The sequence below is a fragment of the Anolis sagrei genome, chromosome 4 (assembly GCF_037176765.1).
Source record: "Anolis sagrei isolate rAnoSag1 chromosome 4, rAnoSag1.mat, whole genome shotgun sequence".
In the NCBI taxonomy this organism is placed as follows: domain Eukaryota; kingdom Metazoa; phylum Chordata; class Lepidosauria; order Squamata; family Dactyloidae; genus Anolis; species Anolis sagrei.
Window position 1 is genome coordinate 19,858,383 of NC_090024.1, and position 22,788 is coordinate 19,881,170.

The following is a 22,788-nucleotide window of genomic DNA, read 5'->3' on the forward strand; positions in this document are numbered from 1 at the left end:
TTGCTATGACTAGAAGGGTGCTGAAGGTGCTTCCCTCTAGACCAGTGGATCTTAACCTTTGGGTCCCCTGATGTTTTGGCCTTCAACTTCCAGAAATCCTAACAGCTGGTAAACTGGCTGGGATTTATGGGAGTTGTAGGCCAAAACACCTGGGGACCCACAAGTTGAGAACCACTGCTAGACCATGGGTTTCAGCCATGGCATCCAGTTAAGAGTGCTGCCCATATGGGGTACATGGGTATCAACTGCTAATCTCTTTAGCAAGTACCTTTCAGTACCTTCAGGGAGCTGGAGGAGTTGCAATAGAAGCAGCTGCCTGGAAGGTGGTGGTGGTGGTGGGGGGGGGGGGGTTGCTTCTAGCAGCCTAGAGACAAGTGTGTAAATGTGGCTCTACCCCACTGAATGCAAAGTTTTTTCACCAGAATGGAACTGTGAGGAATTAGCCACACTCTCACCAAAAGTTATTTTCTTCCACCCCACATTTTTTCCTACTTTCTATAAACAAACAGTAGCAGAAATGGCAACACTTAAGAGAAACCTAAACTTTATTATAGCTGTCGGTTTGGAAACTATATTTTCACAGACTTTTTTTTAAAAAACAGAGTGCTAGCTCTTGTTCACTGTTTTCATGGGTGCCTCCTTGAGAGACAATTTTCAATATATCCTATAATTGAGTGGTTTCAGTTTATCGAAGTATGGTGATCTTGGCCCAACATATACACCATCATTTTATCAACAATTAAGGAGTGTTTTGTTCAACTCTTTAAAAATATGCGAAAACACTTTATTCCATGTACAATAATGTACATAAAGATTAAGGTGGTCTCAAAAGAGACCAGCAGTAATTGGAGGTATATTTACAGTAGCACATCACAGTAAATTAACAACCCATTCACAGATTCAACATTTTGAGATACTGTTCTTGTGCTTAGATACACACTGATGAAGTGAAGCTTTTATTCCATTGTTGAACTCCACTATTTACAAACACCCACAGTGTTTAGTATATGACATTTTTAAACCAGTGAAAGTCCTGTTCAATTGTCAGAGTGTTGTTCAGACACTGAGACATCACACTGAGCTGAGCTCTCGGGTTCTTCCTCCTCTTCACTCTCTGTACTGCCATTATCTTCATTCAGTTCATTTTCGACATCGGCTGCAGCTGCTTCATCTTGGACAGGATTTTCATTTGGTTCATTTTCATCAAGTGCAACAAAGCCATTGTTATTTGAGAGATTTGTGTTCTCCTTCTCATCAATATAAACTTTTTGATGGCACATTGGACAAGTGTCCTGGATATAGAGCCATTTCCGAAGGCAAAGTGCATGGAAGTAGTGATTACATGGAGTTATACGGGCAGATGTAGTAAACTCATGATAGCAGATTGCACACACATCATCTATTTCACGTAATCTGTCTCCTTTGACTTCAGGAAGTGAGTTGATTTTCTTAACTGCTGTCCTGCGGTTTATAAAGGTTTTCCAGCCATTCCTTGCTTGCAGATAAATATTGAAATAGGCATGTAGGCACATCATACAAGCCCGAATTTTGCTTCCTGATTCAAACACCATGGTGTAAGCGCCATTCCCAAACATAACTACTCCAAATACAAACTCAACAATATTGCCCGTTGATCGAACATAGTAGACATAATCATCCAGCTTTTCCCATAGTACATTATAGTAGCCATCAATCATGAAAAGTATATAAACAGTGACTGAAACAATAACCTTCAAGCAGAGTTCTACACAAAATGCGGTAACAGCAAACAGCCATGTATTTAGTGCATAGTGGTTCCAAAGGATGTAACTGAGCAAAATTGGAAGAACAAACAGGCAAGCTGAGACGAAAAGAACTGGGAAGTGTCTGCGAAATGAAGACACATGGGAGGCACTCAAAGACATTAGGACTGGGTCTGTCATCCCATGGATAAAATGGAGGACTGCAGTCAGCAAAAGGCACATGTTTCTACTTAAACGGACCAGTCTCTCTTCTGGCTTGAGTCCACTTAAGCCAGTCTGTAGGGCCAAAATAAAAAAAAGGACTGGTGCCACAAAACCAAGCCTCTTGTCATCTTCATCAGTAGATCCAATAAAGGCCAAAATTCCAAGGCCCAGATAATGAGCTACAGATGAAATTACAGCACTCATGCCTAACACAGTTAAAGTAGAATCACATCCGCTGATAATAAGGCTGCAAAGTAAATCCCAGAAATTGTCCCAAGAAATCGTGTAGAATTTCCTGCCTGGATCGGTTTCGGCCATTTTGACAACATAAGTTAGTACAACAGCTTGAATTATAAGCCTCATTAGCCAAAAGACACGCAATACAGATGGAAAACGAATCCTTTTCCATGTATCTTCCAGCAACAATTGTAATCCATAAATGCGATACATGTGCCTTATAAGAAGGAAAACATACCTTGTAGAGTAGTAGAACCGTTTCATCTTAAAAGCTAAAATGGCGAGGGTGTAGAAAGTCAAAATGATGCCTGAGGTAAAGACTAAACTCTGCCTGATGTGTAAAGGTAATTCAATAATTAGGCCTGCAATAGGAATCAATAAATCCAGAATGATTAGCTGGGAGTATATTGAGTCGATATTTAACAGTGCAACGTAGCCAATTCCAAAGGCAAGCTGAAGGATAATGAGGGTCATCCATAAAGAAGGTCCTTTCTGAGGAAGGAGCTGAACTCCAAAAGCTGTTGTGTAAGAGGCACTGTGGAAGTTTATGTGCAAAAAAGCATAATAGTTCACCAACACTGATGTTGCTGCTAGCAGAATAGCAGAGCTGATCACATAAAACCTGAAAAGTGCTCTTTGAGACAGAACAAGAACAACAGTGAATACCAAGACACCTGTAAGAAAAAAACAGAAAGAAATAGGTAAGTTGTATGTTCATCATACAGTGAGCAATTATGCAATGTCTTAAAGGAATTCATATATTCATAATTTCAAAAAAAAAATCCAGGTCTTGACTGCTTTTAGATTCTTTCTAAGACAACTAACTTGACATATACAAAAAATCAACTTCTATCTAAGTGATAAGGCCAAAGAGGGAATAAGATTTTCAATGGTAGTAAGTGATTATTCAAAGATAATTCGTATTATCACCAAATTCTAAGTGACTCCTGTGGCAACATTCCATCATTTTTCCCACCAGATATGGTATGTTACAAAATGGACTTGGAACTTCATGTTTAACCTTTGATAGCGCATGCAGAAGTCTTAAAAAGACAAGCAAATAGGCATACTACCCTTGTGCATTGTTTATCACAGAAAGCAGATTTTAAGATGCAGTTATAAGCGGACTAGTGTATGTAGTTACTAATACTAATTACTAGAAATAGTAATGGTCCAACTAGAGGTGAATAAAAATATCTGTAATTTTCTTTGTTGTTTCGGTTTTTCTTTTTTATGCCTAGATTGTCTCTGTGGTGATGCTCTAGCTCTCTTCCATTTGTCATCTCTCCCTCTAATGTAGACTTTCTTGGGACATAGAACACTCTTTCTTTCTTTCTTTCGACATAGAACACTCTTGCGACTACATCCATGTGTTGTAACATGAGGCTCATGGGCCGCTAATGTAGGTCACTTTAAAAAAATATAGCAACAAACCAAAGGTGTGGATTTTTTTGTTTAAAACTTGCTAGCATTTTAATTTGTATATAGAAGAGTATGTCTACCAAGTCTGGTCCAGATCCATCAAGTCATACAGGAATCTTTGAAGTACTTTTTATTTTTATATACACACACACACACACATTTATTTTAGTAGTATACTGGGACAAATGACAGAGTGAAACTGTCACAGCCTATTATGTAATTATCTCTCTTTAATTAATTTCTCTGAACATGGGACTTTTTTTCTCCCCTCTTCCACAAACCTGGAGAAAGCTTGCTTTTCCAACCTTGTGGCTTTACATTCTTAACCTTGTGCAACCACAGATATACCAGTCATTTCCTTGGTTACTCTATTGTCCTGAATCATAGTATCTGGATGCTATAGAGATTTAAGTAGCTAATAAACCAGGTGCAGGTCATCCTGACAGGATAGCAAGAGCCAGTCATATGGAAAGCCACGGATGCATTGCTATTGTAATAAGCCCACTGAATTTGAGCTGGATTCTGTCAAGATGAATTTAAACATAATGATCCAATGAATATGTGTTATACAGGAGGTTCTGAGGCTATACAGGGTTAGGATACAGGCAACCATCAAATCTTCTTTAGAGAATATGCCAGGCCTGCACAACCTGTGGCTCTCAGATGTTTTGGACTTCTGCTCCCAGAATTCCTAACCTTTGGACAAGCTGGCTAGTTTCTGGGAGTTGGAGGCCCAAACAGCTGGAGGGCAACTGATTGGGCATGCCTGGTATATACTGTTAATTAATGTGGAGGCTGATAATGTTCAAAATTACTCAAAGTGACCAACAATATACTCAAATATTAAGTGTAACTAAGCTACAAAGGAACTCAGGACAGAGGGTGCACAATATGCTTCGTGTCCACGCACAAATACCGTATTTCTTTGATTCTATGATGCTACTGATTGTAAGACACACACTAATTTCAGTACCACAAACAAAAAAAGCATTTGTATATTTAAAAAGTACCTATGACACACCCTGTTTTTAGAGATGTTTATATAGGAGGAAAGGGCATCTTACAATAGAAGAAATATAATACCTCTATTGGGGTATAACTGTTCAAGAAGTCTGGTCTGTATGCTGATTAATGCACAGTATCTGATACCAGACTAGATACGGAAAACTTACTATCCATTTTTTAGGAAAGGCATTTCTAAGACAGCTGAAAATTCTTAGTATATTCAAAGAACTGGCAAGGTGCTTTGAAAATCCACTTGAACTTTGATATACTTGGTAAAATATAAGCCTTTGGAAGTAAAAAACTGGGCACACCCTGCCAATCTTCTACAGCTGTTTTATCAAATTTTTAAGGCGCCTCCTATTTTTGTTGTCTCCAACACACAGTCAAAACAGGCCCTTGAGTTCTGCTGTACTACTACAATAGTGGGTCAGGTCATCACTTGTGCAAGCTTCTCTTAGCTTAAAGATTAAATCATTGTGGAAGAAGCATCAGCCTAATGCTTCTTATTATATATGCCTTATGACAGTAAGTTATGTCATTAATCAAGCAAACTCTGAATTTGAAAACAAAATCTAGCAATACGCTTTTTAAAAAACTGTATTAAGCAGAAAGGCAGTATACATGCATTTTACTATATAGTAATAGTGGCAGGGGAGGTAAGTCATTTCGTACAACTAAGGCATAGATATTTTATATTCATAAACTTAGTCTGGAGAGAAGATAGTTTAGGGGAAAAGATGATCATAAAAACAAGTAATCGGAGTGCTTAAGATAGGTTTCCCTGCCATCTGCCTTGGAGGAAGAAATTAACTTTAAAAACCCATTGGTCCATCTAAGGCAAATGGTGATGGTTTAGGATAAGCAGAAGCGTACCCCTCTTCTCCCAGCTTAAAATAATTTGTTTATAACACTGACCTTTCACTTACACTAGTTACTGGAAACAGAGACAAACTTATACTGTTTCAGGGAGCAGTGAAGCACTGCAACAGCTGTTTTTGAAATATACCAAACATGGAACCAAAGAAGGGATGTATCTCAGACGAATCATGTCAAGTTTTTCTATAAAGCTTTGAAGATATCAAGATTTCCAAAGACTAAGAATTAGGGTTGGAATCTGGCCCTTGGGACACAACAAAAAGGTTCAGGAAGCCATGTGCTTGTCCTGAATTTGTGGTATTAGCAAATATGAAAGCAGCGAAAATACTGTCATGAGTCCCATCATAACATCTCATATACACTGGGTTTAATCTATATTTAGTCATGCTTAAAGCAGTTCCACTGAAATCAATGAGGCAACCCCAAACACAACCCACTATAATCTGACTGAGGCTTAAGGTCTGTTAAAATGCTTCTGAATAATGGAGTGCAAGGCCATCCAATTCTAACTTCCTGATAAAAGAGTCAGAAAACATTGCTCTTTGAACTAAGAATTAGCTAGTTGAAAGACAGAAAAGCAATTAACCCAGTAATTAAAAATGAATGGGAAATAACTTTGTAGATCTTTAAAGAGAAAACTTCTGTTATTAACTCTTAGAATATTTGTAAAGGACTAAAAGTGCACATCGCAGGTAGTGTTTTTTCTAACAATAATTACACTAACAAATACAGTCAATGCAGTAAGCACTGAGATTGAGGGAAGATAATATTCATCTCCCAATTGCTACACCATAGTTCTGAATAATGTGGTTTTGGAAACTAAATAGTGTGAACCACGGTTAATACTTGGATTACAGATTGCCAATGAATACTGGGTGCTATATGCTATATATGTCAGAGGAATGAACTAGGCAAACCATCTCTGAATATTCCTTGCCTAAGAAAAACCTCTGAAATTCATGTGGTCGCCATATGTTAACAGGCAATTTGAACATACACACCAGACACGTAATTGTTACAGTTAGTTGGATTTTCTTACTAATGCATGCACATACATTGAAGTACTGGAAACATTATGACATTTAATAACAACAATAGGTTGTTGTAGGTTTTTTTGGGCCATGAAAGCCTTCGACAATACATTGAACAACAACAATCTTTATTTCTACCCTGGGGCAGCTTACATGAGGCCAAGCACGATAATACGTAACAGTAAATACAGAACAACAAAGATATCATCACAATAAAATAAATAAAACAAAGTAAATAAAACAGTACAAAGTAACAGGGTGAAAAATCAATCACAATGGGCAGGCCGAACGTATGACATAAAATGATAAAATACTGGATGAGATAGGAATAACGATATATAGATATATATAAGGGAAAAGCTCGTAGGGGATAAAACAGTGAAGACAAACTAACACTTTGTTGTTGTTCATTCGTTCAGTCATCTCCGACTCTTCGTGACCTCATGGACCAGCCCACGCCAGAGCTCCCTGTCGGCCGTCACCACCCCCAGCTCCTTCAAGGTCTTAGTTTGTACAATTATACAAATTATTCAAAATAATCCCATCACTCAAAAGTAAAAATATAATACCTAAATCCAATTGTCAGTCCCAAGTAGATTTCACCATTAATTCTCTGGGACTGACGTAAACGATGAGCTACAAAATTCCCATTGATTTAATGGTCATACTGTAGTTGGGACTCATAATTGGATTTAGCCAAAAGATAGCCAATCTGTGGCCCTCCACTGCCTGGTTCTTGCCTGTAACTATCATCAATGTTTTGTTAGCTAGGGTTGATGAGAATACCTGCTGATTTAGTCCTAAAATTACAGTATTCTGGAAACAAACTCTTTCTCATACTCTCTCCAATGGCATATAGACTAGCACAATTTTTTACACATCTTATTCTGGCTCCTTAAAATTTCTCACTGTAATTTTTAGAATCACAATAATCCACTCATTGCATAGTCAGGTCTTGAGATTTAATAACACTTAAAAATCTAATGAAACACAGTTCATGGATACTGAATAAAACATTTTCCTCGCTAATGTTACTATAACTTTGCCTTGGAAATAGGACCTGGATAGCGTAGGTTGCCATAATAATATTGTCCCTTAGAATCTCTGTACCACAATTTCTAACTCACATACTGTCATTTGATTAGTGCTACATTATGGTGCAATTAGATACCAAGCAAACATTTTTTAGCATTAGGCAACCTTATCCAGATTTAACTCATGAGTCATAGTTACAAAGAATCCTATTTGATTCTAGAAGACGCTAGCACATCTGAATGTCCCAGTTTAGTTCGATAGGACCCATTATAACTAATTACAACAGCTGAGTCAAATACAACTTGCTCTTACAACCAAAGCCAATGAAGTGTCAGGAAGCCTGGCTATTCAAAATGCAACATAACAGGGATTCTGGCTTTTACAAAACACTGAGGTTTTAATACTAAATTCTTACATGATTAGTTTACTGGCTGTGTGTCCAATCCAGAAAAGTCAGTCATGCTTAATTTATGCCATAGCTAACGATAGCTATAGTTAATGTTAATTCCACTGACTTCAATGGAATTTGAACACCAATAACACTCCCTGGACTGGGGAAAGAAAAAGATGTAGGTCAGGTGAAAAGAAAGCACCCTGTTTGTCATTTAGATTCAAATCCTGTCCCTCAGAGTAGACAAAATTTGTCCCTCCTCATCACTATGCTGTCTAAGGTGGATAGAAATAGAAGTCCAACAGCAACTAGAAAGCTAGATTCCTGACATTCCTATTAGCATATTTACCAGAGATGAACGCTCACCCTCCTTTTTTAAGGTTAAATTACATTGCAAAAATTGAGGTGTGCATTAGATTTGACGGTACATTACAATCACACACCTAAAGCCATATATGCTGTTGGACAAGAGATCCCATTCGGAAACAGAGAGGCAGCAGTGGTTAGGAAAAGGCTGCTGGGAAGGTGATGGTGGCCGCGAAAAAGCTGGTGGGAAGGCCAGATGGAGAGGTGTGGCTTCACACCAGATTTTTTGTGGTCACCATTGCCTCGCATTCCATTTGTAAGCAAATCCTTTTTTTTTTTTTGCAATGCACACCTTCAAAATTGAGATGTGCATTACATTCAATGGTGAATTATATTTGAGTAAATATGGTATACTGTTTCCAACTTCAGGCAATCCTATCAGAGAGTTTTCTAAGCAAGATTTGTTCAGTGGCCCCTTGCCTTTTATTAAGGTTGAGAGCATGCAACTTCCCAGGGTCACCCAGTGGGTTTCGATGACTAAGCAGACATCTAAACAATGAACTAAACAGATTATATATGATAGGGAATCAGCATAGCATAGTGGCTTGAGTGTTGGATTTAAACCATAGACTAACACTTAATCCCTAAGTCACCCTCGTTTCCTACTATACATATTTATCTGTAAATTACACTGAATTGAAAAAAAATCTTACTTTCAAGTAAACACAAGGTATAGATATGTTGTGTAAAAAAGTGTCCAGACTGAAATTTAAAGAAAATAATCAATCTGTTTTGATTCATTTTAATTTTTAAAATTTGTCAAGTAATATTAGACAAGCATTCTAATATTAAAGGCATCAGTTGACATATATTTTAAAGAATTTGTTACACCTGCATTTTAACATTGGTCACATTTTCTATTTTCCTCTGTGTAGTTATGTGTTTTATTTTCTTGGTAAATGACAAGTCAATGGCAAAACTAGACGCACGATAACGTTTCAAAGATCTGTGAGCTTTGAAACGTTAAGAATTCAATGATTCAGTTATTCTGTGTGAGCAACTTTAAAACTCAAGTGGGAAGGGTAAGTATATGCCTCAACACAAGCTATATCCATTTTCTGTACTTCAGTGATCCATACAAATGTCAGCTTTAAGATTATTCTCATAAGTGATAAAGAACGAACAGTCTCAAATAAAAGGTCTTCTCTTTCATATCCTTAATCCTTTCAATATAGGAACCACTGAACCATAGTTCTCAAGCTATCTTAATCATTTAATCTCATTATTGTACTCTTAACAGAGATCATCTGGAGACAGACCTGTCAGATCTCATTTACACAGATCAGCTGCAAAGTATGCAATTCTTATGCATCTTCAGGCAGGCTGAACGAGATATGGTCCTGATAAGGTCTACAATTTTACTTCAGTTATATGGAGCTGACAAGGAAAGTGAAGCACTCTAAATATAACACTAGGCAACACGATTCTTGTTCCTGGGTTATAAATGTCATTTCCTAATTGTTTCTATCAATTTTTTTTTGGTCGTGTCAGGAGCAACTTGAGAAATTGCAAGTCGCTTCTGGTGTGAGAGAATTGGCCATCTGCAAGGACGTTGCCCAGGGGACGCTTGGATGATTTGATGTTTTTATCATCCTTTTGGGAGGCTTCTCTCATGTCCCCGCATGAGGAGCTGGAGTTGATAGAGGGAGCTCATCCGCCTCTCCCCGGATTTGAACCTGCAACCTGTCAGTCTTCAGTCCTGCTGGCACAGGGGTTTAACCCACTGCGCCACCGGGGTCTCCGTTTCTATCATAAAAACATGGGAAAAGTTTATTAAATTCCTAAAACTTTATTTTTGTGGGACATCCTGCAGCACATAGTCTTTCAATGAATATCTAGTAGTCTCTCATCCAATTCAACAAATTTGTGGCAGCCACAAAATGAAGTTTATGAAGTATAACAACTACCCTCAAAGTAAGTACAGAACAGTTAAGTAGGAAATAACACTTTCAAACCAGGAACAGATTTTTTCAAATATTTTACATAGTATAATCCCATCTTTGTGAGATACACTTTTTCTAGTTGGTTCGAGACTTACACATGTTTAGAACAGATCCATTCAAGTTAAGTATCACTAACTTACTTCATTGATTCAACAGGACTGATTCTAAGAACGAGTATGTCTGACCCCAAGTCAGGCAACTTGGTTCAGACCAAAGATTTATCTAGCGTCCATTCACACTATGTGGTTGTAGTACTGGGATGCTACTTTCACTACCATGATTCAATCCAGGGAGTTTAAGAAGTATTTAGACTTCTAAGCCAGGAAGCTCTAGTGTTTCACCAAACTGTAAACCATGAGATAACACAGGATGTTGCCATGGAAGGTGAAATGGAAAACAGAATCATAACTGTACAGACTGAATATCATTCCAGTCATCCAAAATTACACTGTGACTAATCAGTTGCCTAGGAAAAGCACATCAGAAGATATATGCAATTGAGCTTTCCATGTACCTTTAAAACCATTCAGGTTGGCATCAATAGCAACATTATGACAACCTCTCGTTGTTTTGAATGATAAAGTCACATTGATAATGTGAAGTACTGGGTAGAGAAATTTCAGATAATTGGTGTTGCTAAATATTTTGGGGTGTGTGTGTTAAAATCCAAGTATTGTTTAGCCATTGCAAAAACGCAATTAGACTCATTAACAGATGTATTTGAAAAGACTGCGGTTCACAAATAAATGCTAATTATTTCTAACACAAACACACACAAAAATCTGGAAAAAATCAAATGTCTTATCAGTAAAGGCTCTTGTCACTTGGAGAACTATCTTACTGCAAACAACCAAGTTAATGCTATTTGCAAGCCTGATCTACAAAGCATTTGAAGTATGATTTGTTTTGAATAGATAACATGTTTTGTGCTGTAAAAGCACACTAATCGTACTGTCACATGTGAGTCACACATTTCTGCTGAGCTGCCTTACTGTGGCTTTCCAGTAAATGAACACAATGAAGAAAAAATACACATGTAGACTCCACATATTATTGCTATATGGTCTCAACAACATCCACTACAATGGTGTAGTGGCTTTAATGTATCTTAGTCTCAGAGGAAGGCAAAGGCACACTCACTCCAAACCAAGAAAACTTGATGATAGGTTTGTCTTATTGTCACTTTTAATCTGAAAACAACTTGAAATCACACATAAACAAATTCTACAAAGATCAAACCTGCAGTAGTTTCATACTGGTTCTACTGAAAAAGACACTGATATGCCAAAGGTTACAGATATGAGATCAACCTTGCCTAAAGCAAGACCATAAAAGGTTAACCAAACAAGCTTAACCAAATAATCTTGCTAAGCAATGCTTGAGAAATGTTTAGCTAATCAATCTTTTTAAAAAATTCCAGATTTGAGTACTCACCACTTGAAGTACTCCTAGAATGTCATCAGTCTAATTTTTAAGTCTGATTTTACCAGCCACAATCAAGACCTTTTAAAACAACTGCTTATGGTAGGCAATCTAGCTTATGATATCATGATATCCTCCCTGATTAACTACCTGAGATGTGCTGCTGCTTGCTGGGATGTTGTGAGGCTTTATATGCACATACAATTTCTGGTTGTACATGTTTTATGCTATCCTCATTGGTTAAAATGGTGGTATAAATCATAGAAGAGTTGAAAGAGACCAAACAGGCCATGTAATCCAACCCCCTTGCCATGCAGGAAAAGCACAATCAAAGCATCCCTGACAGATGGCCATCCAGCCTCTGTTTAAAAGCTTCCAAGGAAGGAAACATTACTTTTTGTTGGAATTCAACCACACACGCTCAAGTCTGCCGTACTCAATGAGAAGCATATAGATAGCATTAGGCTAGGCTGAGGGAATCCCTCCCCCCATGTCTGTTGATGTATCTGTTCTCTCTCTTCCCATCCTAACTGATGACTTGTCATAGACATTTCCCACCTTTTCATTCAGACCTCTCTTTACTCCATGTGATTGAGAAAATGTAGTAAGAACATTTTTTTCCTTTTGTTTGAACCTTAGAAGTAATGGAGTTAGAGAGAAGCTAAGACCCAATCTTTTCTATCAAGAAATGTAGGTCTTATATTTGATAAACCTTTTGAAACTTTAAGGATGAAACTCTGCTTCTTTGCCTCCTTAGCTCAAGAATTCTTTTACAGCCACAACACCACACCTGTTTTGTGTTTCTAAATACTCTGCTATTTTGGAGATTTCCCTAACACTTTTTAGAAAAGATACAAAAATGCTTTTAAAATATATAAATTACATTAATGTACAAGCAGTCCCCAAGTTACAAACAAGCTAGCTTCTGGAGGTTTGGTCTTAAGTTGAATTTGTACATAAGTCAGAACAAGTCCATTTTTAAAATGTAACTCCAGCCAAACATAATATAATATGTGTGTGTGTATACACACATATCTTTGGGTAGCGCTGGTGGTGTTTGTTTTTCCTGTGGTGTTTGTTTTTCTTCCCTATATGGAACACATTCCTGCTCCTTTCCTGGTACAAGAAAGGAAGAAGAACAGGGTATTATACAAGAAACACTGCTTAAGTATCAAGCAAAAAGCAAAAAGTGGGTGCCAGAAATAATATCATAAAAAAGCTGACTGGCACAACCTGGGGATCACAACCAGACACAGTGAAGACATCTGTCCTTGTGCTTTGCTACTCTGCTGCTGAATACACATGCCTAGTGTGGAATACATCTCACCATATTAAAACAGTGGATGTGGCCCTTAATGAGACATGGCGCATTATAACAAGATGTCTACGCCCTACACCTCTGGAAAAATTATACTATTTGGCTGCTATTGCACCACTTGATATCTGTCAGGAAGTAGCAGCCAGTAGTGAAAGGACCAAGGCATTGACATTTCCAGTCCATCCTCTGTCAGGATATCAGCCAACATGCCGATGTCTTAAATCAAGAAACAGCTTCCTAAGATCTACAGAGATACTCGCAGGAACATCTCAGCAAGCAGGAGTCCAAAAGTGGCAGGCTAAAACCTGGAACCTCAGTCAGTGGCTGATACCAGATGAGAAACTCCCCCCTGAGCACACAGGAGACTGGGCGACTTGGAAGGCACTGAACAGATACAGATTGGTATCACGAGCCAATCTTGATAAATGGGGCTACAAGGTGGAGTCGACACATGCTTCGGGTCCAGCCTATTTACGCAACCGCATCTCTCCCTATGGATCTGTGCAGGCCTGAAGATCTGCCAGGGAGGCCCTTCTCATGATCCCACCTCCATTGCTGGTGGGGACGAGGAAGGGGGCCTTCTCAGTAGTGGCCCCCCGGTTCTGGAACACCCTTCCCAGGGAAATTAGGCAAGCTCCTAGGCTCTCGACATTTCGGAAGGAACTGACAACCTGGTTTTTAAAACAGGTTTTTGATAATGGTTAAATGTAATAATACCCAATGGCTGGAGGATGTAAACACGATTAATTTTTAACTGGATTTTACTGGTATTATTAACCAGACAGTGACTGACATGTTTTCATTGCTTTTATATAACATAATCATACCTTATTTATGGAGGATGTTTTTGTGTCAATTTAATATGTCTTATTTGTCTTTCATATTGATTTTGAATATTTATTTTTGGTTGATCTAGTTTTAAATTGTTGGTCTTATTAATGTTTAATGTTTGCACTGTTACATTGTTGTGAGCCGCTCTGAGTTTTATTACTTTTATTATTATTATTACGAGAGTGTGTAAAAGAGCAAACCAGACCACTTACTACAATGCAGCCTGAGCTCTGCCACATGCACAATGAGGGACCTTCTTACATCAGCACTGGAAGAGGCCAGCTTCTGCTCAAAGGAATGTTTTTAACTTAGTGGTTTTTTAATACATGATATACATTACATTCACTGCAACTCAGTGGAACTCTCTGACCCGGAGTGTGGTGGAGGCTCCTTCTTTGGAAGCTTTTAAACAGAGGCTGGATGGCCATAGAATCATAGAATCAAAGAGTTGGAAGAGACCTCATGGGCCATCCAGTCCAACCCCCTGCCAAGAAGCAGGAATATTGCATTCAAATCACCCCTGACAGATGGCCATCCAGCCTCTGTTTTAAAGCTTCTAAAGAAGGAGCCTCCACCACACTCCGGGGCAGAGAGTTCCACTGCTGAATGGCTCTCACAGTCAGGAAGTTCTTCCTCGTGTTCAAATGGAATCTCCTCTCTTGTAGTTTGAAGCCATTGTTCCGCGTCCTAGTCTCCAAGGAAGCAGAAAACAAGCTTGCTCCCTCCTCCCTGTCGCTTCCTCTCACATATTTATACATGGCTATCATGTCTCCTCTCAGCCTTCTCTTCTTCAGGCTAAACATGCCCAGCTCCTTAAGCCGCTCCTCATAGGGCTTGTTCTCCAGACCCTTTATCATTTTAGTCGCTCTCTTCTGGACACATTCCAGCTTGTCAATATCTCTCTTGAATTGTGGTACCCATCTTTCAGGGGTGCTTTGAATGCAATATTCCTGCTTCTTGGCAGGGGGTTGGACTGGATGGCCCATGAGGTCTCTTCCAACTCTATGATTCTATGAGAGGGCAGGATATAAATAAAGTTCATTATTATTATTATTATTATTATTATTATTATTATTATTAACTGTATTCTGAATTCGCTTCTGACACAAGCAAATAAATAGGGCATAACAGGGGAAGGCTGTCAAGGGGGAAACAGGAGAGGACGGCTCTGGGAAAGGCCTGGGTATTTCTCCCCCCCCCCCTCTCTCACCCATCAGCCGCAGCAGCGCCCCCAAGAGGCTGTTCCAGAGGGAGTCGCCGGGGAAGGCCGGGGGCGAGTTGAAGATGGCATCGATGAGGAAGAGGCTGGGCACCCGCAGCGCCACCTCCACGCCGGCCCAGAGCCGCGGGCCCAGCCGCAGGGGCGGCGGCTGAGGGGGGCCCGGGGCCGCCATCCCCGAGACCCCGCCGCCTCCCGTCCGTCTCTGGCGGCGGAGAAGACCACCACGGCGAGGGCGGTGGGCGTTACAACCGTCCGGCTCTCTTGGCGGGGCGACGAGGCTGTCGGGACGCCGGCCGCGGCGGGGGTGGCACTTGCTGGGCGGCCGCCGCCATGACGATCTCCTTCTCCCGTTCCTTCCAACGCGCGCGCTGCTTCCTCCTGTGGCTCCGGCGGCGAATGCGTCGCCGACGTCCTCCTGTAAGCACGCAAAGGGGGCGCGGCCGCGGCGTCCTTGCGTCACAATGCCGTTGCCCCGCCCCCTCGGAGGGTGAAGAGAGGGAATTGGGTGAAAGTGTGAGGAGGAAGGAGTCAATCACGGCTCGCGCCTCTTCTTCTCGTAGGCCCCGCCCAGTGAGGGAGCGCGAGCCTCTGCTCCTCCCTCTCCCCCTTCCCCCCTCCCTCGTAACGACCGTTGGCCGAACCGCGCGCGCCTCAAAATAATCACTTCTGCGCATGTGCGTTACTTTCCCTTAGATCCCTAACTTTGGGCCTAAAATTATTTGTTCACAAAATATAATAAAAACAATATATAAAAATATTTATCATAAAATAATAATTATTTAAAATTATTGATAAAATATTTATCATAACCAATAAAAATATATAATAAAACTAAATATAATTATTGAAAAATATAAAAATATATTAAAATGAAATATTTCTAATGAAAATAAATATATATAATAAAATATTTATTATAATAAATATAATAATAAAATTATTTCTTATTACAATATTTATAATAAAAATAATAATTCTTAAAAATTATTGATAAAATATTTATAATAACCAATAAAATATAATACAACTAAATATAATTACTTATTGAAAAATATATTAAAATATATTAAAAATCAAATATAATGAATATAAAGATATATAATAAAATATTTATTATAATAAATAGAATAATAAAATTATTTCTTAATACAATATTTATAATAAAATTATATATAATAAAAATAATTATTAAAAAGTATTGATAAAATATTTATAATAACCAGTAAAATATAATACAACTAAATATAATTACTTATTGAAAAATATATTAAAATAGATTAAAAATCAAATATTTGTAATGAAAATAAATATATATAATAAAATATTTTCAAAATATAATATTAATAAAATTATTTCTTAATACAATATTTATAATAAAAATTATATATATGTATAATAACCAACAGTAAAACAACAGAGGGGAAACAATCAAGGACATCTAATCACCTCTCAACAAAAGACTGCCCCAGGCACTGCCAGGCCATCAAATGCTAATCAAGGTGGTCAGTTGAAACATTTACACCTAGCTCCAACAGACAGGAGTCCTTTGTCCCACCCTGGTCATTCCACAGATATGTAAACCCATTTTCCTAGTTCCAACAGACCTCACTACCTCTGAGGATGCTTGCCATAGATGCAGGCGAAACGTCAGGAGAAAATGCCTCTAGAACATGGGCATATAGCCCGGAAAAAACCTATAGCAACCTACTAAAAATCAAATATTTATAATGAAAATAAATATATATAATATTTATTATAAAAAATATAATAATAATAAAATTATTTCTTAATACAATATTTATAATAAAAATAATATATATAATATAATAATAATGATTAAAATTATTGATAAAATATTTATAATAACCAATAAAATATAATAAAACTAAATATAATTATGGAAAAAATATATAAATATATTACAATTCAAATATTTATAATGAAAATAAATATATATAATAAAATATGTATTATAATAATAAATATAATAATAAAATTATTTCTTTATACAATATTTATAATAAAAATAATAATAATTAAAAATTATTGATAAAATATTTCTCATAACCAATAAAATATAATAAAACTAAATATAATTATTGAAAAATATAAAAATATATTTAAAATCAAATATTTCTAATGAAAATAAATATATATAATAAAATATTTATTATAATATAATAAAACATTTTCTTAATACAATATTTATAATAAAATTATATATATAATAAAAATAATAATTATTAAGAAATATTGATAAAATATTTCTCATAACCAATAAAATATAATAAAACTAAATATAATTATTGAAAAAAATTAAAAAATATATTAAAAATCAAATATTTCTAATTAAAATAAATAGTAGCAACAGTAAGAACTGACCACAGAACAACACACTGGTTCAAGATTGGGAAAGGCGTACAGCAAGGCTGCATACTCTCACCCAACCTTTTTAACTTGTATGCAGAACACATCATGCGAGGATGTGCGGGGCTGGATGAATGCAAAGCTGGGGTGAAAATGGCTGGAAGAAACATTAACAACCTCAGATATGCAGATGACACCACTCTGATGGCCGAAAGCGAGGAGGAGCTGAGGAGCCTTCTAATCAAGGTGAAGAAGAAAGCGCAAAAGCTGGGTTGCAGCTAAACATCGAAAAAACCAAGATTATGGCAACAAGAATGATTGACAACTGGAAAATAGAGGGAGAAAATGTGGAGGCCGTGACAGACTTTGTACATTTCTAGGTGCAAAGATTACTGCAGATGCAGACTGTGGCCAGGAAATCAGAAGACGCTTCCTTCTGGGGAGGAGAGCAATGTCCAGTCTCGATAAAATAGTAAAGAGTAGAGACATTATTTATTTATTTATTTATTTGGGGTTCTTGTACCCCGCCCTTCTCACCCCGAAGGGGACCCAGGGCGGCTTACAACTGCAAGGCGCACTTAGACGCCTGCTACACAAACAATCATCACAAAAAATATACCAGTACAAATTCCCACAATTCAACAGACTGGCAACAAAGATCCGCCTAGTCAAAGCCATGGTATTCCCTGTAGTCACCTACGGATGTGAGAGCTGGACCTTAGGGAAGGCTGAGCGAAGGAAGATCGATGCTTTTGAGCTCTGGTGCTGGAGGAAAGTGCTGAGAGTGCCTTGGACTGCGAGAAGATCCAACCAGTCCATCCTCCAGGAAATAAAGCCCGACTGCTCACTGGAGGGAAGGATACTAGAGACAAAGTTGAAGTACTTTGGCCACATCATGAGGAGACAGGAAAGCCTAGAGAAGACAATTATGCTGGGGAAAGTGGAAGGCAAAAGGAAGAGGGGCCGACCAAGGGCAAGATGGATGGATGGCATCCTTGAAGTGACTGGACTGACCTTGAAGGAGCTGGGGGTGGTGACGGCCGACAGGGAGCTCTGGCGTGGGCTGGTCCATGAGGTTACGAAGAGTCGGAGACGACTGAACGAATGAACAACAACAACAATAAATATAATAATAATAAAATTATTTGTTAATACAATATAACAAAAATTTAAATAATAATGATAATTCCTTGCCTGTTTTCCCCTCCAAGTTCATTGTGTATATGCACAGATAGACAATTTCCTTTGCCAGCCAGATACAGCCAAAATGTTTGTACAATTTGCATGAAACTGAGAGTCTGCCAGTCCTTCACAGAAATAGAAGTTTAGAGAATGTGCATTCTTTAACTCTTTTATTGACAGTCAAGCCCTTGATTACCCAAAATCAGCATTTTTATCCCTTGAGTCTTGCACCTTTCTCCCTTGAACTCCATATCTTTGTTTGGCATGGGACTGGACATTTGAGCTAATCAAAAGCTCATCAGCATATCTGTGTCATTGTTTTCCCTAGAGTGCACTCCCAGGGGATGTCTCTGCAGCTGATTGGTCCTTTACTCTGACCAATCTTCAGTTGCCATTCACCCCGCCAAGGGAATCCCCGCCTGGATGTGGTGATGTCAACGGAGGTCTCAGCCAATCCCAGCACAGATCCTGACCAGCCTCCTTTCCAGCCAACCAGGGGAAGGAGCAAGAGGTTTGAATGGCTTTCAGAACTGTATAAAATGTCTTGTATTTCATTGCATCTTTATGGCTGTACATTTTGAAGTAAATTGCTGTACTTGCATCCTCCAACAATATATGAATTTTAATAGTATTGTATTTTATTTGTGTACTTTAACTATGTTGTACTCCAACTCCAAAAAATCTTGCAAATCTCTTGGGAAGACAAGTGGACAAATGTCAGCGTGCTGGAAGAAGCAAAGACCATCAGCATTGAAGTGATGGTCCTCCGCCATCAACTCTACTGGACTGGCCATGTTATCCGGATGCCCGACCACCGTTTCCCAAAGCAATTGCTCTACTCCAAACTCAAGAACGGAAAACGGAATGTTGGTGGACAGGAAAAGAAATTTAAAGATGGGCTCAAAGCCAACCTTAAAACCTCTGGCATAGACACTGAGAAATGGGAAGCCCTGGCCTTTGAGCGCTCCAGCTGGAGGTCAGCTGTGACCAGCAGTGCTGTAGAATTTGAAAAGGCATGAATGGAGGGCGAAAGAGAAAAATGTGCCAAGAGGAAGGCGCATCAAGCCAACCCTGACCGGGACTGCCTTCCACCTGGAAACCAATGCCCTCACTGTGGGAGAAGATGCAGATTAAGAATAGGGCTCCACAGTCACCTACAGATCCACCACCACTACACCGATCTTGGAAGACAATCCTACTCAGACAATGAGGGATTGCCTAAGTAAGTAAGTACTCCATCTCAAGCTGCAAGGAGAGGTGGATAAAAAATCCCATTATTATTACTGTTATTATTATTGTTTTTGTTGTTAGTTAGTTTTAAAAACTAATATGAAATGTTTCTGTAATGCCTTCCTCTGCCTAAGAAGTCAAGGGATAGTCACCAAGAAGCCCTACAAATAACCTCCAATTTAGTTAATAATAATAATAATAATAATAACAACAACAACAACAGCAGCAGCAGCAATTTTATGTATTACCCGTCTTTCCTGATTGTTCCTGATGGTCAAGAGATAATAGGACTAAGTACATCAAATAGTACAATGAAATTTCACTAAAAAGGCTTGGTTCCAGTTTGATAATAAGCAGATATAAATAAGGGAGTCATACATAGAGCTGAAGAAAAATTCTTTACAGTTGAATTATCAAATATAAACAGAGAACTATGCAGTCCCGATGCCAGGCTCTCTAATTTCATCTCCTACCAAAAACAAGGTTGCGAACAGCTGTGTGTGATCTTACGTAATATACACAATTACGTAACATGCAAGCAAATGAAAGAAATGGCGCAACACATGCTGCTGCCTAAAGCAAGAGGAAGATTTCTCCTCACCTCATTCCAAATGCAAAGTCAATCAGATGTAAAGCCTTCGACAATACATAATCAGATGTAAAGTTTAAACTTGTTTGCATGTTAGTAATACGGTTCAGCATCTTGCATCATACCTGATGGCAGTGTCCGATGTTAAAACATATAAAATAAGCAATAAAAGTCTGTTTGGCATTCTCCATCTGTTTATTAAGGCATCCATTTCATGCTGACTTAAATGGTAAGGATAGCCTTTTAAATCAGCTTAAGGATGCATCTACACTGTAGAATTAATGCAGTTAAATCTACATTAATCCACTTTAACTGTCATGGCTCAATGCTGTGAAATCCTGGGAGCTGTAGAAATTCCTTAGCTTTCTCTGCTAAGGTGTAATAATGCCTTACCAAACTACAACTCTCATATTCCATAGCACTGAGCCACAGCACTTCAAGTGGTATCAATTTGCATTAATTCTACAGTGTAGAAGCAACATGAGTCATATATTTTGATAGCTTTGAACTGTTGCAGATCAAAGCTAAATGGAGCAACAATATACTTCTATGGTCATTCTAATTCCACATTGGATCATTATGAACTAAGAAAGTAGTGGGATAAAAAAGTTATATTAAATGTTCTGATTCAGCTGATAATTCCATTTTCTTGTGTGATTCTGAATTTTGCTTTCCCCTACTTCTAATGGTTTGAATGTCAACTCCCCAAAATTGCATTACATGGTCATTGTAAACTCATACAATGCAGTTCAATGAAGTTAAATGGCGTTACATGAGTCTACACTGAACATATAATGCAGTTTCAAACTGCATTATATGGCAATGTTGATGTGGCCATTGCAAGACTTGAGTGGGGATCTTAGAGGCCACTCATTCATAGAGCCACTATATGTCAAAGTTGACAGCAGAGAACAAAGCTACAAAATTAATCCTATGCAAAACAAGTTCGCTACTTTATAGAAGCTCAGCTACTTGTCTACTTCAGCACTTAAGTTACTGGCACAGTGGTAGCGAAGCAGAAAGGACTGTAGGGCTGCAACATATTTTACAGTACTTCTGGCATGTATATGAAATGATAACTAGCCTTTCAATGTTTATTATTATTCACATTATTAATTCCACCTGGCATTCCCACAGCTTGGCTCAAACAGGCGTTGATTTTCCTTCAGTCAGATCCACATTTAGCTACTGGAGTAAGTAAAAATATTCTCCAATTAGGATTTCCCCCAACTCAAATATTGAACTGCGAAGTTTGGAGTTCAAAATATCAAAAGTTTCTTCTATTGTATCCTAGTCCATTGGGCAATTGTTCTATTTTGAACTCTAAAGAGAAGCTTCTTGAATGAATTATATAAATCTGATCTGACAAAACCCACATTTCTATAACATTGGAAAACTTTTGCTGTCCTTCATCCTCAAACCATTCTGACAGCTATGATGGATGGCAGATATTCTCATATTCCTTCATCCCTCCATTTGTGTATTTGTGGTGCCCAAGAAATTGAGGATCCGTCAAAGTATTTGCTCTCCAGCTCAATATATTCTGAAACAAGAACCAAATTTTGGGGATCTATTCTGCTTATCTATGTTCCAATAATGTTTCTGAAAATATTTTAAATCTCCTGGGTGATACCAATTCTGTGCTAATTCCCAAGGTTTCTCTTTTCACCCTGGTGAAAATGAAAATGTGAGCGAAACTGTCATTGATGTCATTGCAGTTGATTGCTTTGGCAATGCTTTAATCGAAATTGTATCTATTCTAATGGTTAGGATTTTTATTGGTATCTAATAAGTTTTAATTGTATTGTATTTTAATTGTGTTGAGTTTCCGATATGTAAAATCTATATGCCAGTTATTTTATGTAATACTTTTACATTGTTGCTCTTTTATATTATTAAATGTTAAAGTTTGCCTCCTATAGGTTTGGAGATGTTCTGTTCAAACTCAGTATGCTGCACACACAGCCATGTTGTAAACCTAAATGAAATGTTATCAATGGCTTGTTGGTTTAATTTCAATAAATTGGATGATAAACATTTAATGAAAATATTAGATCCTATAATAGCAAGTCATAGAATGATAGGGATGGATAACCCTTCTGGGGGATGCAAGATATCCGTGACTATTAATGCTTCTTGGAAAGCTACCTGTCATGACAAACTCCCACATTTCAAAATTTGTCACTATGACAGACCATTTATCCTAAGTGGAATTCCACAGCAGTAAACAAGCAAAGAATAACATTACGCACACACTTGAAAAACCTACTTCAAAGCCTCACTGGGGGAAAAAGTACAGTAGATTCCATGCTATTTGTGAAATATGAGATCACATTGTGGAAATATCGCTTGCTTCCCAATAATGGGATATGGGA

At 38.0% G+C, this 22,788-nt stretch overlaps 1 protein-coding gene across 1 annotated transcript; it reads right to left on the reverse strand.

The window, feature by feature from the left end:
• Positions 1-527: 527 nt before the first annotated feature.
• On the reverse strand, positions 528-15,468 carry RNF139 (ring finger protein 139). Its single transcript, XM_060775849.2, has 2 exons — positions 15,034-15,468; positions 528-2,857 (listed from the first exon to the last, which is right to left on the reverse strand). The coding sequence occupies exons 1-2, from the start codon at positions 15,215-15,217 to the stop codon at positions 1,038-1,040; spliced, it is 2,004 nt and encodes a 667-aa protein (XP_060631832.1). The 5' UTR covers positions 15,218-15,468; the 3' UTR covers positions 528-1,037.
• Positions 15,469-22,788: the final 7,320 nt, after the last annotated feature.